The 17,707-nt window shown below is 36.8% G+C and overlaps 1 protein-coding gene across 1 annotated transcript; it reads left to right on the plus strand.

The window, feature by feature from the left end:
* The first annotated feature begins 14,869 nt into the window (after positions 1-14,869).
* LOC131601699 (DNA-directed RNA polymerases II, IV and V subunit 9A) lies at positions 14,870-17,317 on the plus strand. Its single transcript, XM_058873562.1, has 4 exons — positions 14,870-15,038; positions 15,124-15,199; positions 15,279-15,437; positions 16,982-17,317. Exons 1-4 carry the CDS (start codon positions 15,010-15,012, stop codon positions 17,060-17,062), a joined length of 345 nt encoding a protein of 114 aa, XP_058729545.1. The 5' UTR covers positions 14,870-15,009; the 3' UTR covers positions 17,063-17,317.
* The last annotated feature ends 390 nt before the right edge of the window (positions 17,318-17,707 follow it).

A 17,707-nucleotide genomic window follows, 5' to 3' on the forward strand; every position in this document is an offset into this window, starting at 1 on the left:
TCAAGACAATGTCCTATGTTGGTTGAGAAGTAGCTTCAGATCTACTTGGATGCATGCCCCTGATTGTTTTGGCATCCTTGAGAGATTCTCAGAATCTTGACTTGATTGCCCCAGATTGATTGGGCGAAGCGTGCCATGCCCCTTGTATACGTAGGAGACATGGCTTCTTGGAGTAATATTGTCTGTCGGGATGACTTTCAGTCATTAGTTGTACCCTGTGCAGGTTCTTTCTGTTGCTAACATTTGAAGTTATGTAGCAGAATTTGTTTAATAATGAATTCATGAGATGCAATGCATACATTTGTCTTGAGTTTTCGAAAAACGTTAAAACAAGAGATGTAAAGGCGTGATATTTGTAAAAACATGATATTCGTAACAATGTGATGTTTGTGAAAACGTGATATCAACTTAGCATTTTTGGTACCCTTAAGGAGTCGGGATACCTTTTTGGTGACAGTATGCTTTCGAACTAACCAATCTTCAATTAGGACTTTCAAGGGTTGTAACGTGGCTTGGTTCACGGTTTAAGAAACAAAGGATAAAAGCTTAAAACTTGATTGTACCCACCCCTTTTCGTGATGATCTTCAGTCCTAAGCTCAGTTAATTCAACTCATGCATTCAGGTTCCAAGAGACTTTTGGATTTGCGCCTTTGATAATGACGATGGTTCACAAGCAAAGAGAACTTTTGAGATGGAAGTCACTTCTTCCTTTTGGTAGTCACAACATTGTGTTGTTCAGGAATTTGTTGACCTCTCTTTTTTTCATCTTTTTGATATCCCTAACTTTTGCCTGAACTGTCTATCTTGAGCTTACAGTCAGCGGGATGCCTTGATTTTTGCCTAAGTCTTCTTTTTGATTTTTGACTTAGCAGGCTTTTCTTTGTATATGTGTTTTTTATTCATCATTTTTCTTTTTGAAAGATACTGACTGCCTTGCTTGACGAACCATTGGTTTTTTGATTGACATCTCCAACACTTTTTGATGTGTGCGGATGAACGCTTGTGGTTGAAACCCTTTTTGAAAGGTGTACTGAATGATTCTCTTAAAATAGAATGCACAGCCAAATTAACTGAGAACTACCCTGCCCCAGGTTATGATTAAGGGTTTTAGTTAGTACAAGAAAGAAACTTCTACTTCTTAGGCTCAAAGGGGTTGACGAGGGATTAACATCCTTATATCTCCACTGTTTAGGAATTGAAACAATGCCTGTACATCGTCAGCATAGTCCGTTCAAAAGCATACTGTACGAGGTTGCGGTATTGTTTTCGTCATCCTCCCTCAAAAGGCTTACAGCTTAGCAGGAGTTGAATAAACACAAAACATATGCAAAGTAAATACGCAGTTTAAAATGAGTGATAACGAAATAATGTATTCGAGACAAACATATGCAATGCACTGATGACGATTATTAAAATATATAATGTCTACCATAATTCGATTGTTTAAACAAACAGAATAAAATTTGCGCATGAAATGATTAAAAGTTCATCCACTTAGACATTAATCAATCTTGTCGTGACTAGGTATAGGAGCGGTGATCACCACAAGAGTTCTCGGATGGTTGAATTCAATTTCTCCAGCATCGATCATGTCTTGAATCTTGTTTTTCAATGACCAACAGCTATTTATATCATGACCAGGACTATCAGAATGATATGCACACCTCACATTAGGATTATAGCTATGAGCAAAAGTACTAGGATTCTTAGGGGGATCCTTTAAAGTGATCAACTCCGACTTCAGTAGGTGTTGTAATGCTTGAGCCAATGACATATTGATCTTTGTGAATTGACGCTTAGGTACATCTGACTTGCGTCTTTGTTGTGGAACTGGTGTAGAGATCAGAATTGTCCCCACAGATTGGTTGTGTTCATTGCGACCTTTCCGATTATGCTCAGCATTAGTCAGGTGAGGTTCTTCAGATGAGTTGAAGTCAATGATCCTTTCATCAATTAAGTATTGAATCTTGTGCTTCAATTGCCAATAATCCTTTGTATCATGACCCGGACTATTCGAATGATAAGCACATCTCGCATGGTACTTATACCCAGGAGTGGGGTTTGTAGGAAATGAATATGGAGGCAATAGAGTTATCAAGTTCTGATTGAGCAGTTGTTGCAGAACTTGAGACAACGGCATGTGCAACGGAGTGAATGACCGCTTAGGTTTGGATTTCCATTTATCTTGCACACCTTGCTCCCTTTGTTGATCCTTCTCCTTCTCGGTCAGAAGCGCCTTTAATTCTTCTTGCCCCTTGGCCAAGTGAAAGATTATTTTCTGGAACTGGTTATTCTGAGCCTGAAGATTTTTGACAGATTGTTCGAGATCCATTTCCTTGCTGAAATAAACAGCGGAAAGATGAGGCCTTTGATTTTATGAAACCTGTGATGCGATGTTTATGAATGATATGATTATGCATATGCAATGTTTTCGAGGACCTTGGAATTCAAATTTGTTTAAACAAAACAGAAGAAACTTTATTGATAATACTTAAGGAAAAGAAATTGCAATTTGTTTTATTAGTATCTTTTACAATAATGAAAGTATAAAACTAAAAATAAAACTAGGAACAAAATAATAAAAACAAAAGTCTTCAAGTCTCCCATGGACGCTTCCTTTTTGAACCAATGAAGTTGTTGATGCCTTGTTCCGCTTGAAGTAGCTTTGTGAGCTCTAATACTTTCTTTTCTTTAGCGCGAAACTGAGCTTCAAAAAGTGTCTCTTTCTTCTTTTAATTGAATCCAAGATCTCTTTAATTCTTCGATGTCAGTTGGCATGTCTGGATGAGCAATAACTTGAGGAACTTTTTCCTCGCAATCAGGCTCCACTATCACAGGTAGGACATATGGATAAGGCATGATGAGACGTTGAGCACGAGTGCGCACCCATCTAAGGTAAGGCCCCAAAGGAATGGAGTTTCTTTGCCCCAAGCTCTTGCTATCAATTCTGTTCACCATATCCCATGCTCGTTTAAACTTCCGGCGGTGATTTTGAGTATCATCTTCATAATCAAACACAACCCCTTGTATAAGCATCTGATGAGGACCATCTCTTCGAGCGTAACCAAACTGACGTAAGGCCAAATAAGGATTATAAGTGATACCCCCTCGTATGCCAAGTAAAGGCACATTAGGATATTGTCCACAGCGGTCGATGATGGTAAAACTCTCCTTGGATAAAGAAAGCCAACAGATATCAGAATGTGAAAGTGACATTATTCTCTTATGCCATTTCAGCCTTTGGTCGTTCCTCATTACTGAGCGAGGAAAGTGCGAAATAAACCACTTAGATAGCAAAGGTATGCAACACATGAGAGTCCCTCGTTTCTTCATAGTACGAGTGTGAAAAGAGTGTAGGATGTCTCCAAGCAAAGTAGGAACCGGATTGCGTGTCAGAAATATCTTTATGGCGTGCACATCAATGAACTGATCAGGATTAGGGAATAATACCAAACCATAAATGAGTAAAGCTAATATGTCTTCGAGGGCTTGATAACTCATGGACTTCAAAAACATGCGAGCTTTTTCGAATAAGAACTTAGCGAGGAATCCCTTGACTCCACTTCTGGTCTCCCAATGACCATCAATATCAGACTTCTTAAGATGTAAAGCAGAAGCGATAACTTCCAATTTTGGAGTTTCTTCCAAACCAGTGAACGGGATCTGATCTCGGATGGAGAGTCCAAGTATGTCAGCAAACTCCTCCATAGTAGGTACCAACTGATAATCCGGGAAAGTAAAGCAATGATGCTCGGGATCGAAGAATTGAAATAGTGCACTCATCATTTCTTCGTCAAAACCTGAAGTAACCAAACTGGGCAAGAGACCATGTCTTTCAGTGAATCGGGAACCTCTAGGAATCTCTAATACCAACTCTTTCAGTTCGGAAGGTATCTTCACAAAGTTAACTCAAATGGTGTTTCTAGTCTCCATGACCTACAAAACAGAACAAAGATGAATTCTTTGGTCCTCGAATGGTTAGTCATGATGTTATGATGTTTATGATGTCATGATGTCAAGTAGATAACAAACACAAACAAGTCACACAATTTTGCCTTAAGGTTAGGCTTGCATGTAGTCCAGAGGTGTGTACCCTCCCCCTGAAGTTTAGTCGGTTCCAACCTGTCCTATATAAAGATCGGGTTCTAGGGAGCTCATATCATTGACCTTTCTCGAAGGCGCTTATCTCAGTTCGGAAATCGAATCGCCAACCGAAAAGGTCCTAAAAGTCCAGTCCATATGAGTGTAGCTTCGAGTATCAACCAACTTCAGTCGGAACCAAAGCCAGCCATCTCACTACTTTCTAAAAGGCCGAAGTCAAGTTCGACTAAGGTTCTAAGGGCGACTTAGTGCTTAATGACACCACGCGGCAGCCAAGCATTTCCTCAGGTCGGATCCCAAGGAACACCAGGACAAACCAATGTGTCACACTAACGATGGCCATCAGATCAACAACATCAGTATACGCTGTGCAGTCTCATTGATCTCATGCCATTTACCTAAGGTACTCAGATTCGGGTTAGGATCTTTCACACAGCAAAATACCCAAAACAGCCCTGCAAAAATAAAGCAAACAAAGCAAATAATAGAAAACATTTAAGGTGAATCCTAAACTTTTAAGGTAACCCCTCTTTTATCGAAATTTATCCCCAGCAGAGTCGTCAGTTCTGTAATACGGTGAACTGACTTTTATCCGAAATGTTGCGGTAAAGCAAGAGTCGCCACCGACTTTTATTTTATCCAAACAAGTTAGAAAGGCTAAAAGAAACAGGAAAAACCTTTTAAATAAAATAGGGTTCGGGGGGTAATTATGCAAAGGGAAGGTGTAAGGCACCCTTTGCATCCATGGTTTTCCATGGGCTCTTAATTGCTTTGCTCTTTGTTTGAAAAGAAATGTAGAAGAAAAAGAATAGGGACTTTAGCTCGTAAATGAGCGTAGCCCTTTTGAAGGATTATGAGAAAGAATATAAAAATTTTAGAGCAAGGCAAAGCAATTAGGGGCAATTACCTTAAACTTAGATGATAGGTTTCTTTTAGCCTTTCAGGATGAAAGGGTCTATCCATGCCATGAGAGGGCAGGAAGCCTTTCGTTTGGATGTAAACGGGTCATCGCATTATCGTTCGCCATAAGACTGACCCATGCCATAGAGAGGCAGGTAGTCTAAGGGAAGGATCAGAATAGCCTTTCGTTTAGGCAACCCGAGGATACCTCAGCCTTTTCGTAGGCAACTTCCGAGAGTCGAGATCATTTTTAGTGTATCGAAGGCAGCATCATTAGGGACCATGATCTTTAATCGAGGCAACATGGTTGAGGTATCCTCGTATTCGAGGGACTGGCTATTCTGCAAAAAACACAAGGCAACAGGCAACAAGGCAACAGGCAACAAAGAGGTTTACCCAAAAGTGTGCGTGTGTGCACCAATCATGTGATTATATTCAGAAAATTATCTTATAATTAATTATCTAAATTCATTAGAGGCTTGCACTCCCTAGGATTACTAACCACGCAGTTTAATATAAACAGTAATAATGGGGAAGGGAAATTGAAACCAGCGGAGGAGAGGGGAATTGAAACCAGCGGGATAACACAAATGGGTTTGAAACAAGTAATAATATAATCGAGATTAGGGTTTAGGGTTACCGATACTGGACACTTTGGCAATTGACAAACCCTGAAAAGGTGCGAAAAATGGCAAACAAAAGATGGGTGAGTGCATTATCGGTTCAGAGGCGAACATTACTAACCCTAATAAAATAGGAGATAAAGAAATTAAGAATAAATAAATACAAGGGCACTTAGCTTTGCATTTTGAATTTGATCTGACATGGTTGGCGGTCGAAGGAAGCCTCAGGGTTAACCCTGAAAAATGGCAAGGGCAGAAAAATAGATGGCGTGAATGTATGCACAGTTCAAAAAATATAAGGGCAAACCCTAAAATCAAAGGAAACAAAATAGACTTTGAAATTTAAATGAATCGAATACTTAGCTTCGTATTTGACGTGGCGCGTAGTCGGAAGGTACCTGAAAAGCCAACCCTGAAAAGGCACAGAAAAAAGAAATATTCAGTGCATGGTTAATTCTCATATACCCTGATTCGGGCGTTTAAATAAGATAAAGGCTCGATTTAATTAATTATTGGTTTCGCAACCTAATTAATTAAATCGAGGAAAGCAAGTAAAATCAGACAGAAAAACATTTCTGATGAATTCTTGGAATTAAAATAAAGCGTATACGAATTATTGAAAATATAAATATAATATCTATATAATATTAAGAAAATAATTTAAATAAATATTCTTATTTATTATAAAATAAAATAAAAGAATAAAAGAAAAAAAATATATATATGTATGTAAGAAAATAATTTAAATAATATAAATATATTAAAGAAAATAAATAAATAAAAATAAATATTATTATTATTTAAAAAAAAGTTTTTAAAATAAATAATGTATATAGTTTTTAGTAAATAAAAGAGAAGAAAACAAATAAAAACATATATATATATATATATATATATATATATATATATATATATATATATATATATATATATATATAAATATATATAAATATAAGTAAATAAATGATTTTAAGTAATAAAAAAGAAAAAAATTTGGAGGACTTAGTGTGTGATCTGGTGTGGCTCATGTATACAGTCCACCATGCGCCTCCAGCTGCCTTGCGTTGGATCTGAGAGCTTGATGAGATGAAAGGCCAGGATGGTGAGGGCACACGATAACACATTTTTCATGTTGCGTGCGATCCATCTGGAAAGCCAACCCAACACGCGCGCGAAGCAATTCAAACAGGCCAATCAGGTGATGCCACGCAGTCGTCTTCTACCTCTAGCCCATACTTTTAACAGCGCTCTTTTTCAGACGTGCTATAATATGTCTTCTTCATTCCTGAAAAATAGCGAATAGAGGCAAACAGCCATAGAAATTTGGCGCAATAGCATGAATGAATTCGTCTTGACCATGCGAACTTGATAGTACCTGTCTTAAGGTCTAATTTTTTGTGGTTTAAAAAAACCCAAATTGAGGAACATGAACCCTAACATGGTATATTCCTCATATCAACGCCAAAACGCAATTAAAGCTCCAGAATTGATAAACACATCATGATAAACAAGAATATACAATTATAATTGATTAAAGATGCGTGTATGTGTGGGTACGATGTAATTTAGAATTTGACAAACCGAGGGTTATTGACAACGATTCTGAGAGCTTTGATTCTGGAGGAGGATCGAGACACACTCAGAGATGCCTTAGGAACCAGTTTTGATCAATAGCAACTCTTGAATTGGCTTCAATCTCAGAATTGGTTCTTGAATTTTCTTGACTCTTTGCACTCGGATTTGATGGTTCTTGAGGCAAAAATTCGTGAACCCTAGCATCTGGCTTTGATCAGTATATATATGAGATTGATTAGGGTTGATAAAACTGAAGGAAATCCTTTTGAATCTTGAATTGAAAGTTTTGGAAATTTGATTGAAAATCTCTTATGAAAACTTTCTTAATTTGCTCAATTTCAATCTAATCTCTCCAAACATTATTTGCACGAATTTGTAATGATTATATGATATATTTGATGATGAAAATAGATCCAAATCATATCTTTTATAAAATATTTGATTTTCTTCTAATTTATATGATTTTAATTCTTTTTAATTAGAATAAAAAATCAAATTAAATCAAATTAATCATATATTTTCGTGGCAAAGAGATTTTGGGCTCTTGAATACTTGGGGACCAAGATTGAAGCAAAATAATTTGGGCCCATTTGCAAAAAGTTCCAAGTTTCTTCCTATTTTTCCTTCCAAAATAGCCCAACTTTGACAAGGTCTATCTCTCTCAATTTTTGAGGTATGGAAGTGTTCCAAGACTTTCTAGAAACCTTAGGGAGTCCTCTAACCAGTGTCTTTGGTATCATATCAAAATCATTTTCTATGCTCCTTGTGTGTCATTTTGAAAAAAATGACTTTTTGTTGACTTTTGAAAAGGACCTATAATGTTTTGGTCCATATCTCCCAAATGAAGCATTTTTAGACTTGGCATGTGAGAGACAAAGTTGTAGAGAATCAAATTTCTTTCAAGATGAGATTTGGATGGAAAATTTTGGATGTTCCATGTGAAAGTTATGGCTGGTCAAAGTTCAATTGACTTTTCCTATACAAAACCCTAATTTAGAAACTTTTTAATTTGTTGATTTTTGATCTTTCCTTTATGAACCATGATCAATTCTTGATCAAATGGTGAATGATACTTCAATATGAGGATCTTGACAAAAGATCAGGAGTTTTGACTTTACTTTGACCACAGTTGACTTTTTAGGTCAACCAGTCGACTGTTGACTTCCTGAACAATTGAGTGACCAATTCTTTGAGATGAGAATTGATATTTGTCATGGAGATTATGTGAGATATATTGAACCATATGAGATGCCTTAGAGCCATTGATTCACTGATTTTCCTTTGAATAAACCAAACCTTAGTTTCAGAGCCTTGCATAGGAGAGTGTGTCTAGAAGCTTTGTGTATTGATTTGAATTTGAATAAGATAAATAGTATGGGCAAATTTTGGGGTATGACAGATGGTTTTAGAGTCACATCATTAGCTCCCCCCATGAGATCACTGATACAGCCGTTGAGGTTCAACAGCCTAGGCAGTGCGGGGATGGATACCTGGAGTGGTTCCTCAGTGTGTCACACCCTATGGTCATACCACATGCCGCAACATCTGATGTTCCAGGGCCTTCACGTACCAGGGATTCTTCCGATCCACCACCATCACTACCACCTCCTGCAAGTGACCAAGACAACCGCGTATAATTCACCGTCGTTCACTTAGATAGCCTCATAGGTTTGGTGAACCCTGATGGTGAGGTTCATAGTATTTTACCTAGGTTGGCCGATGTTGCCTGTGGAGGACCTATGTAGATTTATTTCCATATGATTGTATTATATGTATATTTTGTACGGACATCTTTTTTATTGCATAATCTTTTTTGCTAGTACATGTTTCGATTAGATAAAGAAAATAAAATAGCATCAAAAACAAACATAGTTAACAAACATGAGATGACAAACAACAAACAGAAACAGTACTTCAAAACATGAAAACCTAGGCAATAACGCACGACTCTGGATGTTTCAAACACTTCATTATCTCGTCCACGGATCTTCAAATGTGCGCGTCTAACTCGATCGGGCCTTTAGTTATCCTACGACGAAATGATTTCCACATGGCCTTCACATCTTCATCATTCTTCAACTCTATTAGGTTGTATTTCACCCTTCCATTTGTATCAATCCAGCCTCCCGAAACTCGATCTTTGTCACCCTTCTGTTATCGGAATCAGGCAGCAAATTATTCAACGTTTCTTTCAAGGTGGCAAAGGATTCAGGCCCATCTGGAGTCTTGGTTTCAATAGCAGGGTTGCAGCCATTGAAATACACTTCTACATAAATCAAATACTGAGGAAGAGGCATTTTGTTGAAATGATATGTTATCCAATAACCCTAAGACCCCTATTTATGCAAATGGTGGTGCATTCTATACCACACATATGTGTCGGTACAACCATGACTCTCCAAAAGTGTCGGCAAAATCTCAACCGTTGAAAAAAATAAAATATTGAAATATACCGGAAATTTCAGTTATACTAAAATTTACGGTATACCTGAAATTTCATTATAACTGAAAATTCTGGTATGTCGTACCGAAAATTTCATTATAACTGAAAATTCTGATATGTCATACCGGAAGTTTTACAGGTGTTCTGGTCTGGGCCGAGCAGCCCCAGTAAGTAAGTTATGGCCGAACAGGCCCAGCCATTTAGCTTGGCCGACTAGGCCCAACTCTGATCCAGGCCCAACAAGCACACGCACTAGACGTTATGAGCATCAATCCCATGTGCGTAGAAAGAGCACATGGTCAAACCCGCTAGCGAGGAATTCGGGCAACTCGCTCCGAACCCTACGTTCCACCTATCTAGAATATGAGTCATTCGTTGACTCAGCCCCACCACGTGGAATTCTTGAAGTTTCCTAGCACGTGGGGATCTAATGGATTTGGCCTAATTAGGGAATCTTGGCTCAGCGTCGGGAACTATAAATATCCTCTCTCACTAGAGGGCCAGGTAACTTCATTCATTCTCCCTCTTACATTGTACTTGCTCTCCTTGCTCCAAGACTTACCTTGACATCGGAGTACCTTACAGGTACAACCCCCCCAGTTCACAAAATCCCGGTTTATTACAGGCCACGAAGATCTGTCTGATCAGGTACGATCACTGGCGCCGTTTGTGGGAAACTTTGCTTCCCTATCTTTCCGAACAAAGATCAAAGCAACTCAAAACTAACTCACGATCGTCATGGTCAGCAACAACAACAACGCTCACCCAAACAGTGACCCCTTCAACCTCGATCCACTGCTCCAGAAAACTGCCTATAATCGGGGGGTCCAACCCAGGCACTGTGAGGTTGACCCAAGGGACGGACAACCAATTTCGTCCTCCACGCAATCCTCTCGCCGGGTCGAAAATCATCAAGAAGATAATTACGAGCACGTAGATGTTCATGTTCCCGAGAACGCTGACCCGACCACGACTCTTTTGCTCACGACCATCAATCAAACCAACAGTCTCATGTACCAACAGAACCGAAGAATCACTACCCTAGAGAAAAGGCAACGGTCATGCTCTCCCCCGCGGAGACGACACCAATCACGCTTGCTCTCTTGCTCCCGGTCCCCACCGAGGAGGTCCCGACGATACAGATCCTACACACTCTCCCCTTAGCGAAGGGACGCTTCATCCCCAAGGCGAGGACGAGGAATGCAGGATTCAGAAAGTCCTTCCCTGGCACCTCGGACTCACGGCCCAGCGCTGGAGCGGAAGATGCCTGAAAAGAAGCGGGAACAGACTCCCCCAAAAGACAGACGCCCTTCTCTAGTAGTAAAGGAGAAGGCCCTGGAAAGAAGCGGCCTTAAAGCCCTCCCCGGCGTCGTCACCGCCATCGGGAGGATATTCCCAATCTCCCGTGCGCAGCGACAAAGATGACTTCCGTAACCCCCTATCGAGGTCATATTTCACGTCCACTAGATCAACATCGGGGTTTTTCTCGACCATTTTACCTAAAAAGCAGAAGAAACTGTGAATTCGACTATAATCAAATTCACCGTGTACTTCAACGAGGAGGATCCATAATATATCACTCCCACAAGCCTATTCAACCCTAACGCTCACTATTCAAACATAAAAAATCAGAATACTAGTTATCTGTAACAAGATTTGGAGGAAAATACTTACTTGCTGGAGATTGAAGGTCGGGAAGATCGTCGTAGAAAGAAGCTTTTTTGTTCTTGACAACAGAGAAACAAGGAAGAAAGCACTTTGCGAAATGTTCAAATGATTTTGTTCTCCCCCTCTTATAGCATTGCATTACGGGGAAGTGAAAAAGGGAGCCGTCACTGGCATCATTACTTAGGCTGCTAGACTCTCCTAGGCCATAATTGCGCTGTAATGGCATGCCACGCGTCATAAATAGCCTGACGTCGCACCTGCTGAAATCCAGTCGTTTCATATTCCCCAAACGCGTGGAGATAAAGGAAACGACCCCCTCCCCGGTATTGGTCTCCTCGGGGAATCCCAAGTAGAAACGCTGATACAACCCTCCGCGGGTGATGGACACGAGCACGACGCTTACGACGATCATGAGGTCGAACAACCTAAAGTCAATGCTTCACTCTAAAGCAAATACTTGAGGGCTCATGTTCTGGTCTGGGCCGAGCAGGCCCAATATGTAAGTTATGGCCAAACAGGCCTGGCCATTTAGCTTGGCCGAATAGGACCAACTCTGTTCCAAGCTCAACAAGCACGCGCACTAGCCGTTTTGAGCATCAATCCCACGTGCGTACAAAGAGCATGTGGTCAAACCTGCTAGCGAGGAATTCAGACAACTCAATCCGAACCCCACGCTCCACCTATCCAAAATACGAGTCATTCGCTGACTCAACCCTACCACGTGGAATTCTGGCAGTTTCCTAGCACTTTGGCCTCCAATGGATTTGACTCAGTTAGGGAATCTTGCCTCAGCGCCGGGGGCTATAAATACCCTCTTTCACTAGAGGGTCAGATAACTTCATTCATTCTCCCTCTTACCTTGTACTTGTTCTCCTTGATCTAAGACTTATTTTGGCATCATAGTACCTTGCAGGTACACCCCCAATTCACATAAGCCCAATTCGTTGCATGCCACGAAGATTCGTCTGATCAACAGGGTATACCGAAAATTTCGTCAGAATTTTTTTTTGTATCTCATCAGGAGTAAAATTGAAATAAAAAATATAGGGGATTGACATGTATAATATAAGGAGTGGCAAGATAAATTTTCCTTTTTTATTCGCCATTGCAGGTTTTAACCTGTAATTTTTTTTAAAATCAATTATCTCAATAATAAATATATTAAATATAAATTCTTAATAAATTATTGAAAAAATTCTAATCATAAAAAAAACACATTTTTTTAATTTTTCTTTTTCTTTTCAAAAACACAAGAATCCATAATTTTTAATCTCTCTTTTAATTAATTCTATTTTGGTGATTTCTTTTTTATTTTCTTGTTGTTATGTTATTTCAAATGTGAGTTTTTTTTAGGTGTGCTTTTCAAATTTTAGGTTTTTTCTTGTTGAAATATGGGATTTTATGAATAAGTTGATGAAGATGAATGAACATTGGAAGAACTTATTTTTTAAATCTGTATTTTTTTCCTTGTTATGCTTTGAAATCTGGGTTGATGAATGAATATTGGACAATCTTGTTATTCTAAATTTGGATTTTTTATTTTATTTTAGTGTGCTTTGAATTCTGTGATTTTAAGAATGGAGATGAATGAATATTGGAAAACCTTTGAAATCCGTGTTTTAAGAAGAACATTAATTGTTAATTAATAAAGATGAATGAATATTAAAATAAAATGATTTTTCAAATCTGAATTTTTAGATTGTGTTTTTTTAAATTTGAGTTTTTTTTGCGTTTTTTTCAAATCTCGATTTTTAAGATGAAGTCATTGAAGAAGATGAGGTCATTGATGATGATGGAGTAATTCATGAAGATGAAGACAATTTTTTTTAAAATAATATATATATATATATATATATATATATATATATATATATATATATATATATATATATATATATATATATATATATATATATATATATATATATATATATATATATATATATATATATATATATATATATATATATATATATATATATAAGAGCATATCAAGTGAGAGCATTTTTAAATGAGAGATGAGAGAAATAAATATCAATTATTAAATTCATCAAGAGAGAATGTTAATACATTAATGTGACTATGACTTATTTAGCATTTGTGACTCATTTTACTACTAAAAAATTTATAAATCCTAGACATAAACACCACAATGGAGCCATTCTTGCTTCTGAGAATTTTTCTAAAAATTGTGACTCAATAGATTCCAACAAATCCTTGTAATGCACCAAATTCCTTTTAAAAAAATGACTTAAAATCCATACTATTTTTTTTTATTTTTTAAATGCATCGCCAACACCAAAAGTAATCATTCCTTTGCTACCATAGTTCTTGATCAAATCCTCAGCTACTTTCAGAAACTCAAAAGCACTATTTCTTATGCTTCTTTCCATTTTCATACGAGGAAGACCAAGCATCAAATTAAAAGCCAAGAAGGCCATTGAAACTGCCTTCCATTGATGTTAATTTCAATTTTTTCTTCATTTTCAAAATCGCCTCCAGTAAAAAAGGCCATTGAACATCATTTTCAATACAAAAATCTATTATGTGAATTTCATCACAATCTTCCAACATAGAAGCTTCAAGAATAGATGAAATAGCTGTAAAATGAGCAATTTTATCGATTGAATTTCCTTGATAAATTACATTAAATTAACCTCTCTACATCACTTTGATTCTTCAAAGCTTCAACGGTGTTCTCTTAGTAGACACACTCTTTGATTCCATTTTAGGAGGTGTTTCTACAACCAATCAATATTATTCTGAAGAACCTGTATAAATTATAAACAGATTGAACAAAAATGCAATTAAAAGATAGTCAAAGTTCCAACCAGATCTAGATTAATGTTTCTCCTGTACAAACCTGTACAAACCACAACCAACAACTTAGATTAATGTTTCTCCTCCACTGAAGAGCCATAAGAAGATAGTCAAAATTCCAACCAGATATAGACATAATGAAAATACGATTAATTTGATTCGCTGCACTCCATGTGTTAAGAAAAAACCAACAATATGATAAGAGAAAAAAAAAGAGACGGAGAACACCATAAAAATGAGTTGTTGTTGCAGAAAGAAGGATAAGAAAAAAAAAAAGATAGATGGAGAAGAGATAGAGACGACGGTTAGGATTTGATGATGAGAGAAGAAGGTAACTTCATATATATATATATATATATATATATATATATATATATAAAATAATTTTTAATAAAATTCTAAATAACAAAATATTCTAAATCAATTAAAATAATTCTATGTCAATCAAAATATTTTAAATTTTTTATGTAAGTCTTCGAAAATCTTTTTTTAATATAAATTTTGAATTCTTAAAATTAATTTTTTATGCTATAAATAATAACAAACCTTCTAAAAGATTTCCAATAAAAATCTTCGTTTTTGTCTATTCAATCATTAATTTTATTTTTTATTTTTAAATTCTCCCCTCCTTTCTTTTCATTTCCAAACTCCCAATCAAGACCCTTAAAATAAAGAAAATTCTTTTGTAAACCATTTTTTATTTTAAAAAAAATTAAAAATATGCAAAACCAAGTCTCCTTACAAAAATATGTAAGTCAGCTGCGAGATTATCCCCCGTCGCTTCCTTCATCTCTACAGAGTGAAAAGCAGAGAAGTAGCAAAACAGAAAGAGTGTGTGGAATTAGGTCATTCTCTTCTTCCTCTGCCAATCTGCCAACATGAGTACCATGAAATTTTGCCGCGAATGGTTCGATTCTCTTCTCTTCATCTTCCATTTTACCCCCTTTTCATCTTTCATATATCAATCAACAATTTTTGTTTCTTTAATTCAGTAACAACATTCTATACCCTAAGGAAGACAGGGAAGCTAAAGTACTTCTCTATGCTTGCCGCAATTGCGATCACCAGGTTCATTATTTCTTTGAAAATTCCCAAATCATTTTCTTTTCTTCAGTTTTGTTTACTTGTGTTGTTGTTGTTTTTTCAGGAGAATGCTGATAACTTCTGTGTGTATAGAAATGAGATTCATCACTCTGTTGGAGAGCGTACTCAAGTGTTGCAGGATGTAGCTGCGGATCCGACTCTTCCTCGTACCAAGGCTGTTCGTTGCGTTCAGTGTAACCATGGCGAAGCTGTGTTTTTTCAGGTAAACCTGCTGCTAAAACGCTATAGCATAGTAGAATCAACACGAGAATAAAGTAAGTGTTGTGTTAAATGTGTGGTAAGATTAGACAAAATAAGAATAGAAATAACAATATTAGAGAGTGTTCCGATAACACCTATAGTAGACTTGGGTGGTTTTGACACTTAGAGAGAAGAACGGTAAATTTTGCGGTAAGGAGAGTAGGTTAAATGTGGATAAGTCAAATAACTAGAGGTAGATGAAGACCTTGGAAAAATTAATATAGAAGTTATTCGGAAAGACCTCGAGATTAACGATTTAGGTAGAAGTATGGTCCTGGATAGAACACTATGGTGAAAGTTTATGTAGTCGACTCAACTTGGTTGTTGTTGTTGTTGTTACTATTGTTCTATGATGCACTATTTATTTAGTACTATGTGTTGTCAAATAGTGGTTATAGCATTGTGGCATAGCGAAGTTAAGTTTAAATAAACCACTATTTTCTGCGATCCTTGATAACTCTGTTTAGTACTCTCAAGTTTAGGGGAAAGAGAGGTTGCCCAAGCCTGTATTGATCTGGAATTTGAAGTAAAGTGATACACTGGTAGAGTCATCAGAATTTTATGGACAATCATGCCTCTTGAGTTTGTGAAGAAGTGGGTTAAAATTCTATAACGGTATAACAGATGGTGGGTAGCTGCTATTGTAAAGACTAAAAATCAGAGTGTAAGGTAGGTGAACATAAATACTCAAAAATAGACTATACACAAAATGAAAGAGATCGTCATAATTAATAGTTAAAACCCTAAAGTATAATAATACAAAACTTTAGCAGAGAAGAAAAAGAATAAAATAGAACTGAACTACAGATAGGAAGAACAAAAGAATCATTTTGAGAGCAAGAACATAAGATTACTCTTTAACAAGTTCAAATTGAAATTTATACCCTTAAGAAAAGACAACAGTTGAAAAAAAAAGAATTTGAGGAATTTATCCGAGCAATAGCAGTTGTGATAGCGGTTTCGAGTTGCAATTAGCGTTCGCTACAACCAGCTATTGTTGACAGCGTCCCGCGGGCCAATAGCGTTACGCTTAACCCTACCACCGCTACGCTACTCTGCTATTGCGTGCTTTGACAACAAAGAAGCTTTGTGCTGCTTAAGTTATCAAATCTAGGTATGAACTGTATAGGTTTATGAACTATCACAACTCATGACAATTGTATAAATGCTAGAAGACATGTGAGGTGTTGTGTAAAACCATACAAACTTGAAAACCTTTAATATTGTCTTTATCTTGTTTTGGTGCAATGACATTCATTAGCTGGTGCATCTGCCTGCCACCACAAGTTTAAAATGAAAACAAAGTTTTTGAACAAGTGTGACTGTTGTTCAGCTTTGCATGTCAGGAAGTTGTGGTCTCCATCAACGCATTGTTATGTTTCTTGGCGAGATTGTTGGGATGCATAAAATTATCCTATTTTCCTTTTAGTGGCAAAATATTTTTGACATTCTGTAGTCTCATTATTTGAGTACTAATAGATCATCTGATTTACTCTATATATGTAGGCAACTGCTAGAGGGGAGGAAGGAATGACACTTTTCTTCGTTTGCTGCAACCCAAACTGTGGACACCGTTGGAGAGACTGAGGTTCCTGTCTGCCTAAATCAAGGTTTAACTGTTAGGGAAATCTAACATACTTTGTAGTTATAAGAAAACTTGGCATGTGTACTACCTGTTTTAACAGTAGTTGTTGATCAAATGATTAATGGACAAATCCCTTTGTGTGCTGATAAATTTTATGGATGATGACCCTGAATTTGTTGGTTTGTTAAAAGGAAGAGAGGATGTAGAAATCAAGAATCAACATGCCATTGTCATTTTCTTGTTGCGCATTGAGATAATATTTTTTTAAAGGTTTCTTATTAAACGCTTATTGGCTAAAAAGTTTTTTGTCCTCAACAAAGTGCCATTGCCCTTTTCTTACAACCAAATTCTGCCTACTAAAATCTTCATAGGCCTCTTCAATCGAATCTGCGTTCATGTCAATATGCTTCTTAGAAAAGTTACACAGTTAGCACATTTGTGAAAATATTTTTTATTTTTATTTCTTGTTAAAAAAAAAGATAATGGGTTTTTGAAGTAAATGATTGTACATTTTGGTAGAAACATTAGAAATGCAAAGAAATTGTTTAATTATTTTAAAAAGCAAATTTATTTCAAATTGAATTGCAGTGAAATAAAAAACTAGAACTATTAAAATGTTAAAGAATTGAACCTTATGTTATAAAAAA

Source organism: Vicia villosa, linkage group LG5, assembly GCF_029867415.1.
Source record: "Vicia villosa cultivar HV-30 ecotype Madison, WI linkage group LG5, Vvil1.0, whole genome shotgun sequence".
NCBI lineage: Eukaryota > Viridiplantae > Streptophyta > Magnoliopsida > Fabales > Fabaceae > Vicia > Vicia villosa.

Excerpts from the sequence above, each read along its gene's own strand:
- LOC131601699 (XM_058873562.1), top strand. The coding sequence starts at position 15,010 with ATGAGTACCATGAAATTTTGCCGCGAATG. Across the intron at positions 15,200-15,278 it reads GCCGCAATTGCGATCACCAG|GAGAATGCTGATAACTTCTG; the intron begins GTTCATTATTTC and ends TTGTTTTTTCAG. Across the intron at positions 15,438-16,981 it reads GCGAAGCTGTGTTTTTTCAG|GCAACTGCTAGAGGGGAGGA; the intron begins GTAAACCTGCTG and ends CTATATATGTAG.